Here is a 14332-nt window from a genome sequence, read left to right on the forward strand (position 1 = left end):
CACTCTGAATGCAAATGGACTAAATGCTCCCATCAAAAAGACATTGGGTATCAGAATGGATGAAAAAACAAGATCCATCTACATGTGCTTACAAGAGACCCATTTTAGACCTAAACATACCTGCAGATTAAAAGTGAGGGGATAGAGAACCATCTATCATGCTAATGGATGTCGAAAGAAAGCCAGTGTAGCCATACTTATATCAGACTAACTAGATTTTAAAATAAAGACTGTAACAAGAGATGAAGAAAGGCATTATATCATAATTAAGGGGTCCATCCATCAAAAAGATCTAACAATTGTAAATATGCCCTCAACTTGAGAGCACCCAAATATATAAATCAACTAATAATAAACACAAAGAAACTCATTGATAATAATACAATGACAGTAGGGGACTCTAATACTCCACTTATAGCAATGGACAGATAGATCATCTAAGCAGAAAATCAACAAGGAAACAATGGCTTTGAATGACACACTGGCACAGGTGGATTTAATAAATATATTCAGAACATTTCATCTTAAACAGCAGAATACATATTCTTCTGAAGTGCACATGGAACATTCTCCAGAATAGATCATATACTGAGTCACAAACCAGCCCTCAACAAGTACAAACAGATCAAGATCGATACCATGTATATTTTTAGACCACAACACTATGAAACTGGAAGTCAGCTACAAGAAAAAATTTGGAAAAACCTCAAATACATGGAGGTTAAATAACCTCCTACTAAAGAATGAATAGGTTAGCCAGGAAACTAAAGAAGAATTTTAAAAATATATGGAAGCAAATGAAAATGAAAGCACGACAACCCAAAACCTTTGGCATGTAGCAAAAGCAATCCTAAGAGGGTAGTATATTGCAGTATAGGCCTATCTCAAGAAACAAGAAAAGTGTCAAATACACAACTTAACCGTACACCTAAAGGAGCTAGTAATGGAACAGCAAATAAAGCCTAAAGCCAGAAGAGGAAGGGAAATAATAAAGATTAGAGTGGAAATGAATGACGTAGAAACAAACAAAAACAGTAGAATGCATTGATGAAACCAAGAGCTGTCTCTTTGAAAGAATTAATAAAATTGATAAACCACTACCCAGACTTATCAAAAAGCAAAGAGAAAGATAAAATCACAAATGGTAGAGGAAAGATCACAACCAACACCACAGAAATACAAAATTATGAGAATACTATGAAAATTACATGCAAACTGAGTAACCTGGAAGAAATGGACAAATTCCTAGAAACTTTAAAACTACCAAAACTAAAACAGGAAGAAATAGAAAATCTGAACAGATCCATAGCTAGCAAAGAAATTGAATCAGTAATCAAAAATCTCCCAACAAACAAAAGTCTTGGGCTGGATGACTTCCCAAGGGAATTCTATCAGACATTTAAAGAAGAGCTAATACCTACTCTTCTCAAACTTCCAAAAAATAGAAATGAAAGGAAAATGTCCAAATGCATTCTACAAAGCCAGCATTATGTTGATTCCAAAACCAAAGATCCCACTAAAAAGGAGAATTGTAGGCTGATATCCCTGATAAATGTGGATATAAAAATTCTCAGTGAAACACTAGCAAATCAAATTTGATGGTACATTAAAAGAATTATTCACCAAGATTAAATGGGATTTATTCCTGGGCTGCAGGGGTGCTTCAGTATTTACAAATCAATCAACATGATACACCACATTAATAAAAGAAAGGACAAAAAGCATATGATCCTGTCAATAGATGCAAAAAAAAAAAAAAGCATTTGACAAAATGCAGCATCTTTTTTTTTTTTTTTTTTTTTTTTTGCAGCATCCTTTCTGATAAAAACCCATAACTAAGTATGGATAGAGGAAACATACCTCAATACCATAAAGGTCATATAAAAAAGACCCACAGCTAACATCATCCTCAGTGGGGAAAAACTGAGGGCCTTTTGCTTACAGTCAGGAACAAGACAAAGATATCCACTCTCACCATTACTATTTAACATAGTACTGGAAGTCTTAGCCTCAGCAATCATATAACAAAAAAGAAATAAAAGGCATCAAATTGGCAAGGAAGAAGTCAAACTTTTACTATTTGTAGATGACATGATACTCTATGTATAAAATCTGAAAGACTCCACCACAAAATTGCTAGAATTCATACATGAATTCAGCAAAGTCACAGGATATAAAATCAATGTGCAGAAATCTGTTGCATTTCTATACACCCATAAGAAAGCAGCAGAAAAAGAAATCAAGGAGTCAATCCCATTTGCAATTGCACCAAAAACAATAAGATACCTAGAGATAAACCTAAAGCAGTAAAAGATCTGTACTCTGAAAACTATAGAACACTTAATGAAAGAAATTGAAGAGGACACAAAGAAATGGAAAAGAATTCCATGCTGATGGATTGGAAGAACAAATATTGTTAAAATGTCAATGCTACCCAAAGCAATCTACACATATAATGCAATCCCCATCAAAATACAACCAGTAGGGATCCCTGGGTGGCGCAGCGGTTTGGCGCCTGCCTTTGGCCCAGGGCACGATCCTGGAGATCCGGGATCGAATCCCACGTCGGGCTCCCAGTGCATGGAGCCTGCTTCTCCCTCTGCCTGTGTCTCTGCCTCTCTCTCTCTCTCTGTGACTATCATAAATAATAAATTTTAAAAAAAATTAAAAAAAAATACAACCAGTGTTTTTTCACAGAGCTAGAAAGCACAATCCTAAAATTTGTATGGAACCACACAAGACCTCCAAATAGCCAAAGCAGTTCTGAAAAAGAAAAACAAAATGGAGGCATCATGATTCTGGATTTCAAGCTATACTACAAAGCTGTTGTCATCAAAACAATATGGTACTGGCACAGAAACAGACACATAGATCAATGGAACAGAATAGAGAACTCAGAAATGGACCCACAACTATATGGTTGACAATCTTCAACAAAGCAGGAAAGAGTATCCAATAGGAATGACAGTCTTTTCAACAAATGGTGTTGGGAAAGGTGGACAGCCACATGCAGAAGAATGAAATTGGACCACTTTCTTACACCATACACAAGAATACATTCAAAATGGATGAAATGTGAGATAGGAAACCATCAAAATCTTAGAGAACACAGGCAGTAACCTCTTTGACCTCGACCATAGCAACTTCTTACCAGACATGTCACCACAGGCAAGGAAAACAAAAGCAAAATTGAAATATTGGGACTTCGTCGAGTTAAAAAGCTTCTGCACAGCAAAGGAAACAATCAGCAAAACCAAAAGGCAGCCTACAGAATGGGAGAAGATATTTGCAAATGACATATCTGATAAAGGGCTAGTATCCAAGATCTACAAAGAACTTATCAATCTCAACAACCAAAAAACAAATAATCCAGTTAAGAAATGGTCAGAAGACATAAATAGACACTTTTCCAAAAAAGATACCCAGGTAGCTAAAAGACACACATGAGAAGATGCTCAGCATCATAAGGGAAATACAAATTCAAACCATGAGGAGATACCATCTCACATCTGCGAAGGTGGCTAAAATTAACCATCAACACGAGAAACAACAGGCATTGGGGAGCATGCAGAGAAAGGGGAACCATCTTGCACTGTTGATGGGAATGCAAACTGGTGCAGCCATTCTGGAGAAGAGTTTGGAGGTTCCTCAAAATGTTAAAAATAGAACTACCCTACAATCCAGCAATTGCACACTAGATGTTTGCCCACAGGATGCACAAATACAGATTCAAAGGAATCCATGCACCTTGATGTTTATAGCAGCATTGTCAACAATAACCAAACTATGGAGAGAGCTAAAATGTCCATCAGCTGATGAATGGATAAAGAAAATGTGATACACACACACACACGTATATCGCTATATATATCACTATACATATCACTATGTATATATATATATAGAATATTCCTCAGCCATCAGAAAGAATGAAACCTTGCCATTTGCAGCAACATGGATGCAGCTAGAGTATATTATGCTTAAGTGAAATAAGTCAGCCAGAGAAAGACAAATACCATATGATCTCACTCAGCATGTGAAGTTTAAGAAAGAAAACAGATGAACATATGGGAAGGGGGAAAAGAGAAAAAGGAGAGAAGGAAACAAGCCATAAGAGACTCTTAATGATAGAGAACAAACTGAGGGCTGATGGAGGGAGGTGGGTGGGGGATGGCCTAGATGGGTGATGGGTATTAAGGAGGGCACTTGTGAGGAGCACTGGGTGTTGTATGTAAGTGATGAGTCACTGAATTCTACTCCAAAAATCAATATTGCACTGTAGGTTAGCTACCTAAAATTTAAATAAAAAAAAAAAGAGATAGAAAGCATACTTAGTAAATTTAGACATTTGGGTGGAATAGGTATTATGTTTGATGATTAAGTCATAATTTAAAATTATCTCTGTTCTAGAATGAATAAAAAAGATTAGTTTAAGTACAAAAAATGTACACATTATGTATTTCTCTTTCCATCTCAACAAAATTCAGAAAATATTGATTCTATTTCCCTTATAGAATACTATTCGGTGAATAGTCACGATGAGTAAACTTCTTTGAGAGTCAAACTGTCATCCATTTAATGTTAAAACAAATTCATCAAGGGTGAATTTTTTTCAAAGCAAAAAAGATAGACTATTGGCTATTGTGTCTTTGGTTTACCTATCATGCTGTGCCAATAGCATCAAAGCATTCTCAGAGAATTTATTGCATTCAGCAACAATATGCTTAATTTTCTTGGAATTTAAACTAAACACCAAGAGAGAATAATGCACAAACACACGTGTCTACAATGTTCCAGATTGACCATTGTTAAGATTTTGACATATTTACATCCTCTTTCTTTTGTGGAATTAGAATGTGGCATATGAACTTGAAACACTCTTTGGCTTCCCCTCACCCCCAGTTGCATTCTTCCTCCCATCTCCCTAGAGAGAACCACTTATGTGAATTTGATGAACTTCTTGTCAAGTTTGACACTTTCACATTCACTTGTATGAATCCATAAACAATGTTTGGTATTGTTCAGTGGGTAATTTTTTTTTACGTGTCTTTTGGTAAAACAAAACAAATCTAGAAAGCCACACAAAATAACTTTATAGTTTTATCAGTTATTAAAAAGTGAATACCCTTGTAAATGTAGCCTGGGTCAAGAAGGCACAGGTAGGTAGCTACTCCCCTTTCCATCATAAATCACTTCTTTTGCCTAAAGGAACAGCATCCTGAATTTTTCTGTAATCACTTTTTTCATTGCTTTATGCTTTTATCATCCAAGTGAGCATTCCCTACACTATAGTCTTGCCTAGTTTAAAATTTTTTGATATGTCTTTTAAGTCTATTTTAATCTACAAGTTTTCTTCTCATCCTGTCCTTTGTCGTGTAATTTAATTGTGGGATTTGTCCTATAGAGTTTCCCACAGTCTGGATTTTGCTGATTGCCTCCCTGTGGTATGATTGAATATGTTGTTCTGTGTTCTGTATTTCCTGAAATTTTGCAGCTAGATCCAGAGGCTTGATCAGACTCCAGTTTGATTTCTTTGGCAAGACTATAAATGGTGATGCTTTCTTTCACTGGGAGACCATTATATGTGGTTTTCTCTTTTATCCTTTTGTGATATTAGCAGCTGTTGATGCTCAATAACTAGATCTGTTACTTCACTGGGAGTTGCAAAATGGTGCTATTCAAATATATCATTTATATTATATTTAGTGGTGGAAATGCATTAGAGGCACCTTCGCTCATCCTTATCATATTGTAGAGACATTTTTCCCCACTGTCTTTAATGGTATTGTTCATAGTAGGAAAGGCAGGATAAATGCCTCATTCCTTGGCCTTATTTGCTCATTTTCAAATAATTCATTACCTTTCTGTTATCATCCCATAGTAGTCAATCAGTTTTCTTCAAAATATGGGCCCAGCCCATTATGAACTCTTGAATTTATACATATTTGATATGTATTGTTGTGTAGACCACAACAGATTTTTGGTCTTTGTCAATTATTATCCTTTTATAACTCAAATTGTCACATGTTTGACCGGTGGGAACTTCTTCAAGTTGGCTCCTGAGTCCTTTTGACATGAGCCTAAGTAACTTTTGATAGCTCCTTCACTAATTGGTATGACAAGATGTTCCAGCCCCGTCTTGTACATTTCCAGTCGCAGACTTGAAATCAGTCATTTCTCTCAAAAAATCTGGTTTCTGTTAGTGAAAAATAGTATTTTAAGACCACAGTCTGGGAACATAGGAATGTTCATTGCTACTGAGGTGGTCATTCTTTGTAGGCCTCTTCAGTAGACAATGACAGAAAAAATACATATATTTACATATACCTCTATATACATTTACCCATCTTACGTATAATTTTAAGATAAAATATCTAGTGAGTTTATACTGACACTTCAAATTCAAATTCAGGACTACAGGATTTTGTTTTTCTACAGGATTTTCTTCTTAATCTCTTCCATGTCATATCTCCTTCTTTCCATACTTGAAGTCCTAATTCTAAAGGACAAAGGGATAAAATACCCCATAATTATTCACTCATCTATCCCTCATTACCCATATAACAGTCCCAGAATATCAATCCTAGCACTGCTGCCATTAATATACTTCATAATCATTGAGAGCACTTAAAATTGTTTTCTGCATATACTTTTCTCCTTTCTTCACCCTTTGTAATCATTGCACTGTATGGCCCGAGCATGCAGCTATTATGTACAATACCCATTCCCTGCCCACCCTCACTTAGCTCAGCCCCATCAGTAACTATTTGATTGATGTTCATCACCAGCCCTTATGAGGATGCCTCTCTAGTCAAGTTGTCTAGAGCTCATTCCTCAGGAAAGCCTCCTGGGAACAATATTCCCTGAATTTTTGCATGTCAATAACAAGCTTCAGTGCCCTTTACACTTGAAAGTCAGTTGTTTTCTGGATATCTAAATCCTTGGCACACAATTTCTTTCCCTCTTACACAATTTCTTCCCCTTTCTTTCCCACATCTTAAATGTGACTTTAAAAAGCCTACTGATAATCTAATTCTCTTTTTCCTGTAATTTCTGCTTTTGCCTAGAAATTCAAAGATTCTTTTTTCTTTTCTTCTATAAAATTCAGTCATCTAACTAGAATGTGTCTTCATGTCAGTTGTCGTATGTTGGTGTCAGGAATGTAATGTGCTCTCAAGTATATTTTTTTTTAATCATTTCAGGAAAGTTGTTTACTTATTCCATTTCCTTGATTTGGTTTTCTTTTTCAGGGATTTCTAATATCCATATTTTGAATCTTCTTTGCCTAACCTCAGTATGTTGCCTATCTCTTGAATACTTTCTATTCCTTTTTTTAATCTTGAAAGTTTTTTCTCTTTTTCACTTTGCATTTTTCATAAGACATTAGCTATTGTATTCAGTTCTTGTGTTCATTCTAGTTCAGACTTCATTTCCCTTGTAATCTTGCATTCTTCCCTGAGTTCTTTTATTCCATGACTGAGTTATTCTGATTTCTGTTGTTCTTTCATGACATCAACAGCATTTTATTAATGCTTCTTAGCTCATTTTGAAATACTACGTTATGTTTTAGTCCTTTTTTGGGCTTGACTTTCTGGTATGCTTTTGCTCTCTGTAGGGATGCAAGTCTGTTCCTTATTCTTTTTTTTTTTTTTTCTTATAATAACTTTGTATGGGAGTTGACCTAGATACATTTCTGTTACTCATTTTTATGTGAAATTAGTTTTCCAAAACTCTTAAAAAGAGAGGCGGTTCAGGATACTTTTCTAGATCCACAGAACTTTTTTTGTTGTTCTTACGTAGTGTTCACATGGATACACACACACACACCACAACACCTTGCTGAGTTTCTGACTGTTCCCCTGCCCACTTTTACCTGGATTTTCCCTTTCCTTTGCTTCTGTCCAGCTCAGTGTTATTTCTAGACTCAGGAGTTTCTCCTCAAAAACTGTGTGCATGCTGTCCTGGAAGACAGCTCTGGCAGGTCAGTTTCTACAATTTGTAGACGCCTGGCCAGGCCAGCCCCTTAGTCCTTCTAGCCTTGAGCCCCTTGCACGCATCTGCTAACACAGTGGGCAAAACTCCTCCTCCCAGTCTCCGCAGCTATTCTTTAATTGGCCCACCATACTTTGTACGCAATACCTATGGACTGTTCCGGGATTCCCCTATTCACTTTTTTTTTTTTTTTTTTTTTTTTTCTGGCGTTCCATTGCTTGCTTTCTTTTACTTACTCCCACACGGACATTGATAACCTACAAGTCTTGTGGCCATGAATGGTTTATCCTTGCCTAAATGTGTTTTAGGGTTTGTGGAGATACCTACTTTTGTTGCAACTGTCCATAGGTTTGGGGTTTTTCAATCCATGAGCAATTTTTTCCCTCCCCTCTTAGGTAGAAATTCCCAAAATCTGCTGCCTCCAACATCATCTTTCCAGAATACTCTCTGTGTGGGGTTTTGGTGTTATATTAATATCTACTATTTGCACAAGCTCTGCAACTTCTGTTTTTCACCCAAAAACATGCTTTTGAAGTCTATAAACCTATGTTAAGACATAAAGACTTAGGTCAAGCCTCTTAATTATTCTACAGTTCTTCACCATATAAATGTCCCATATTTTACTGACCCATCCTCCTATTATTGGACATTCACAATCTATTATAACCTTACTCTGTATTTTCACATCTCTGAATTAGAGGAAAATATTACCATTTTACAAAAAGACAGCACTAAACCCCTGAGCCACCTGGGCTGCCTCATTTTACAAAAAGGAAAAAAGTGAAAACCAGTCATAATTATCATTAAGACTTGTTTTGATTGGTTGTCATTTCCATGTAATAGACCACACTGACACATATCATAATTTGTACCTGGGGTTTGATTTTCTCTTTTTAGGCAAAGTTGTATTGTTCAAAGATGAAAGGCTCAGTAAAAATCCTTTTTCCTAGATGACCCTGTCCTAATGTACTAGTGAAATGCAACACAACATGAACCAAGATTGCTGGTATTCCAGGTACAGTCTGGGCTCCTTTTGACTCAGCACAGGGCATTTCAGAATTTGATGAGGTAAATGGGAGTCTGAAAGTCAGATTCTGGTAAAATAAAAGTTGATACTTCACCAAGGGAAGCAAAGTAGGTATTTCAGTTTTCCACAGTGGTTTATCTTTCATTTGAAGGAATTTCAAAGCATTAAGAATGCTACTTGGGGTTATTTTCATTTTATTAACTAATGTTCTACCTCTGAATAGAAATAAGGTATTCAGTTCAGCTTAAAGTTTCTTTCATTTGACATACATAAAGACATAGTGGGCATTACCGTTTCCATTTTATGGATGTAGAAACCAGTGCGCAGAATGGCCATGCAAATTGTAAATGGTAACAAAGATAATCAGTCTTCTAGCTCAGGATTTCTTCTTCTTAAAAACAAAATAGGTCTGAACCGTAGTGCCTACCTGCACCCAGTATTGCTTTCAATCTGATAAGCCAGGAGAATGGGGGACAGGGAAAGTGAAATTATGTACTTCAACACACAGTTACTATTTTAAAAATTATTTTTAAATAGTATTGCTTTTACCTCCAAAGCAATAAAAGTTCAGAAAACATAACCTTAGCAGTCTGAAATCATGTAAGCAACATTCTTGAGAATAATCACTCAGTAAATCATGTTGGCCTTTCCTTGCCTGGGAAGACTTTTTTTTTTTTTTTTTTTTTTTAATTCTGCAAAACATTACTGACCTTCAGTTTCACCTGCTGCTTTTGCCTCTGGCTCTCATTAGTAAACACCTTGGAAGAATCTCAGAATTGTTAATGGAAAAATGATTAATGGAATCATTCTCCCTAGGGGTCAGCAGACTCATACACTCTGAGACCCTTGCTAGAACTTCACTTTTCTTGGGTCACCTCTGCAAAATTCTTATTCTCATGGAATATGATAGCTAAAAACTCATGTAGATTTAAAACGAGGAAGGCAACTCTCCTCAAATTCTGGAAGTTCTGAAAATCTCCAAGCAAATTGGAAATCATAGCCACAAAACTTGCTGTGTGGTCAGTTAATCTCCCTGTGCTCCAAATTTCTCACCAGTACTTAGTGTATCACAATACCTTCCATACCTGGAGTAGATGAAAAATCAAATCAAATGTCCTAAGTATGTTGAAATGCACACTCTAAGTAACATGGGCTTTTGGAGTAAAAAAAATTAATCTCTTACTGAATGATGTAGTAGATCCGTGTTTGGGGGCTTTAAGCTCTCTAAAGTTTAATGTTCCTTCCTATAGAACAAGGGTAAAAATAAGCACTCCCTCAAAACGTTCTTGTGAGAAACTTCTTCATGGTAAATGTGAAGGTGACTTCCAACCTAGAATGTTCTGGGTTTTATTTATACACATGTGTACATCTAATGTATGATGACTCCTCCCTTGCTCCTTTTTAACTTTCCTTTGCTCTTGGAATGGCCACATTTTTTTTTTCTTCTATGCTGTTTCAAATCTGACTCTGTAGAAATCAAATGTTCTTGTACCTTCCTGGTCGCAGATAGTTTAACTGTATACATTGTACATCAGACAGGTGACTAGCACCTAGATAGTAACTATCTTTTCCATAGTTGTATCAATAATGGTGAGGTTAAAAAAAATAATAATGGTGAGGTTATAGCTGATCAAGTTGACTGGGCTCTATCTGGCTTGCGCTGGACACTTTACATGTCTCCACTCGGTACCCTTCTGTGCTGATCTAGAATTTAGCTGTCAAGGGGGCTTCTCCTCTTCCAAACTAGCCATTGCTCCAGGAGCCCCTCACTCTTAATCATCACAGAATCCGTCTGATAAATGATCACAGAATCCATTTGAGAAACAGACAGTCCTACTCAAAGAACAAGGAGAAACTTTCAGCCACTCATTTCAACTTGAGCAAAACAAGGTTCTAAAAAAAAAAAATACATACACGCGCACACACCAACATCTCTTATTTTACCAGAAAGAAGATAAATTTTCTCTTTCAAGCTGTACTGCACAAGCATAATATTGCCCAGCTCTCAGCTAAACTAGTTCTATGTTAGCTATACTTGAAACTTGCTTGCAGAGTGCTTTGCCAATTCATGTAATTTTGACTGTCTGCTACATAATTCTCCAAACCTCCTAGACAGTCTAGTGAAGGAGAATGAATCCCTTTCCCACATTTTTCAAGTGAGGGAATTGAAAGGTAAGCAATCCAAGGTCAGAAGCAGATCAACAGATGCTGAATTCGGGTCTCTGAGTCCTATGACATTAGAGGTTCTTGACACTCTCCACTGCAGTGCCCCTGCAAAGGAGCACCCAGGGGGGAGAGGAGGTGTTTTTTTTTTATTAAAACAGTTATATTGACGTATAATTCACACACCATGCAATTCACCCATTTAAAATGTATGATTCAATGGCTTTTAATATATTCCCACAGATGTACATCCATCACCACAATGAATTTTAGAACATTTTCATTATACTGAAAAGGACACTTGCACCTCTAAGCCGTCACTGCCCCAAATATCTATCCTCCTCAGACCTAAGCAACCATTAATTTTCTGTCTCCATGCGTTTGCCTCTTCTAGACATTTCATATAAATGGAATTATGTTTCTTTCACTTAGTGTAATGTTTTTAATGTCCACCCATGTTGTGGCATGTGGCAGAGCTTCATTACTTTTCACAGCTGAATAATACTCTATTGTATGGATATAATCCATTTAGTTCATTCCTTCATTTGTTAATGGACATTTGGATTAAGTTGTTTCCTCTTCTTGGGTATCTTAAATAATGCCACGATGAACATTCATGTACAAGTTTTTGTGTGGATGTATATGTTTTATTCTTTTGGGTATATATCTATGAGTGGTCTTGTTGGATTATATAGTAACTCTATGTTGAACCATTTGAGGAATTGTCAGACCATTTACCAAGGTGGTTGCACCGTTTTATGTTCCCACCAGTCGTGTATGAAGATTCTAATTTCTCCACATCAGTACTTGCTATCATCTATCATTTTTATTACAGCACATCATAATGGGTGTGAAGTGGCACTTCGTCGTGGTTTTAATTTGCATTTCCTTAATAGCTAAAGATGAGCATCTTTTCATGTGCTTATTGGCCATTTGTATGTCTTCTTTGGAGAAAAATCTATTCAGATGCTTTCTTTAGGTATTTGATACCGTTCAACAGTGAAGCCATCTGGTTCTGGGCTTTTCTTTGTGGGAAGCTTTTGATTACTAATCCAATCTCTTATTATACATCTATCCAGATTGTCTATTTATTCTTGAGTCAGTTTTGGCAGTCTGTCTTTCGAGGAATTTGTCCATCTCATCTAGTTATCTAATTAGTTGTCATCAGATGCAGTATTCCCCTATGTTCTTTTCATTTCTATAAGGTCAATGTAGGGATATAATTTTAAGTTCCTACTACAAAAGCACAGTGTGTTTGAAATTCATGCCTTATTGTAGGGGAAAAAGTCCTATGAATAGATCCATCATAATACAAGAGTAATATTTATATTATTTACTATTGAGTAAAAATGCAGTACTAGAGAGAGTTCCCCACGTTTCTCCTGTTCTTTCACTACCCTACCTTCCAAGAAAGGTGTGGGGTAGCTCAGTTTGAGATAAGCCTGACAAGATAAATCCTCGTCAGGGAGAGATTCTTGTCTCTTCCCAGGACAGCCTGTCTGTCCTAATTGTGCTGAGGTCCTAATTCCCAAGGTTTCACAGTAGACTCACAAATTGGAAAAACAGGACCAGAGAGTTAACAGGTTTCATTGTGCAGATCAATCCACAAAGCACCCCTGTACTGTCGCAATGGAGAGGAAGGAGATTGCTTAGTTAATGTGTGTGTGTCCCTGGGTGGTGGCGCTCTGGGGAGGGCATCTGTGTCTCTGCGTTCTCTGGGGTGGATGGCAGGGCAGAGATATCTTGACAGTCTCCTATCTCTGGGATTCCAATAGCAAAAACTAAATATCCAAAATGCAATCTTTTTTACCAAATGAACACAGGAGAGGAGTATTTTTAACAAAGCTATATTTCAGACTATTTACTTTAAAGTGAGTCCTCTTTCTTTCATTTCGACAAAGGAGATCGTCTCCAACATTCACATGTTTCTTGCTGTACAGAAGAAAATAAAACCCAAAAAATTAACTCTATTTTTTTAATAAACTGGTGATCTTCATCATGTACAGTCAACAAAGTGTCATTTACATAAGCCTAAGATGATATTTTAATGAATACATTAATTGTAACATTTCCCCCCCGAACTCTTATAATCTTGAACTCTTATAAAACTTGAATTAATGATAAATTAATCATTCAGCATCAATTCCTAGTAAAGATGGTCATTTTTAACTCCTGCATCAAGTCCACCAGAACAAAAAATAATCTATTTCCCCTTCTTTATTTTTTCTTAGAAAAGTTATTCTTGAAGACCACCTGCTACTTAGTGATAGAAATATTTGGACCAGACCTCATAAAACTGTGAGTATGCCGGCACATTAGCCTGGGTTAGTTGCTGGCACATGGGGAAACAGGAAAGCTGCTGGGCAGCTGGTTCCACTTCCAGCAGGTCGTACTCATTGAACAAGGGCTTAAGCTCTGTTCCTATTCTTGTTAGTAGTGGAGCATTCAGACCTGACTCAGATCCTCTGTCACTCGAGGCAAAGTCTCCCTTGGCTCCATTGCTCTTCAAGAGCCTTTCAGAAGGAATTTTATCAACAAGTGACCGAATCCTACTGTCCGGACCCAGGCATTTGGCCCCTTCCCCGAGCACCCCAAAGAGCCCCGGCCTTTCCCTTCTCTCCCAGCTGGGCTCCCAAGCCATGTTCTTCTTAGGTTCTTCTCTCTCCTCCCTCAAGGGTTTCCTGGCCCTGTCCTCATCCCTACCCCCAGCCCTTGACCCTCAGGATCCCGAGTGGGCACCATTATAATCTTTATCCTTCTTTCTCTTATGTTTCTTTTTTTTTTTTTTTTTAGCTCAGAGGTACCGGATCAGATAAATTATATTCCTTCCTATTCGTGGCATTTTCTCATCAAAGATCCATATGTGGCTTTCTTATATTTATAATTTAGTTACTTAGTTACATTGAATAATGTAATTAGCTTCCAAAGTCATCTCCTAAAACTAAGTCTAGAACTTGGGTTATAACTTACTCTAACCATCCAGTCCCTCTGTCATTCATTCTCATGCTTTTCTCCACCCAGGTAATAAATCCTATGTTCATCTTTCTCTTGCTTTCCTTTTTCTATACTTTTAGTATATATGTATACATAGTTATGTTAATATATATTATGTTAAATATGTTAGTTTATGCTAATAATTAATATATTATG

The 14332-nt window shown here is 36.7% G+C and overlaps 1 protein-coding gene across 2 annotated transcripts in view; it reads left to right on the forward strand.

Annotated features, from left to right (window-relative positions):
- AOAH (acyloxyacyl hydrolase) overlaps positions 1-14332 on the forward strand; it is a 158642-nt gene that overhangs the window by 21656 nt on the left and 122654 nt on the right. For both annotated transcript variants that reach the window (XM_077856197.1, XM_077856198.1), the window contains exon 4: positions 13414-13480. In XM_077856197.1, coding sequence (XP_077712323.1) covers positions 13414-13480 — 67 coding nt within the window. The remainder of the gene's footprint in view (positions 1-13413; positions 13481-14332) is intronic.

This window comes from Canis aureus, chromosome 18, assembly GCF_053574225.1.
Source record: "Canis aureus isolate CA01 chromosome 18, VMU_Caureus_v.1.0, whole genome shotgun sequence".
NCBI classification, from domain to species: Eukaryota; Metazoa; Chordata; class Mammalia; order Carnivora; family Canidae; genus Canis; species Canis aureus.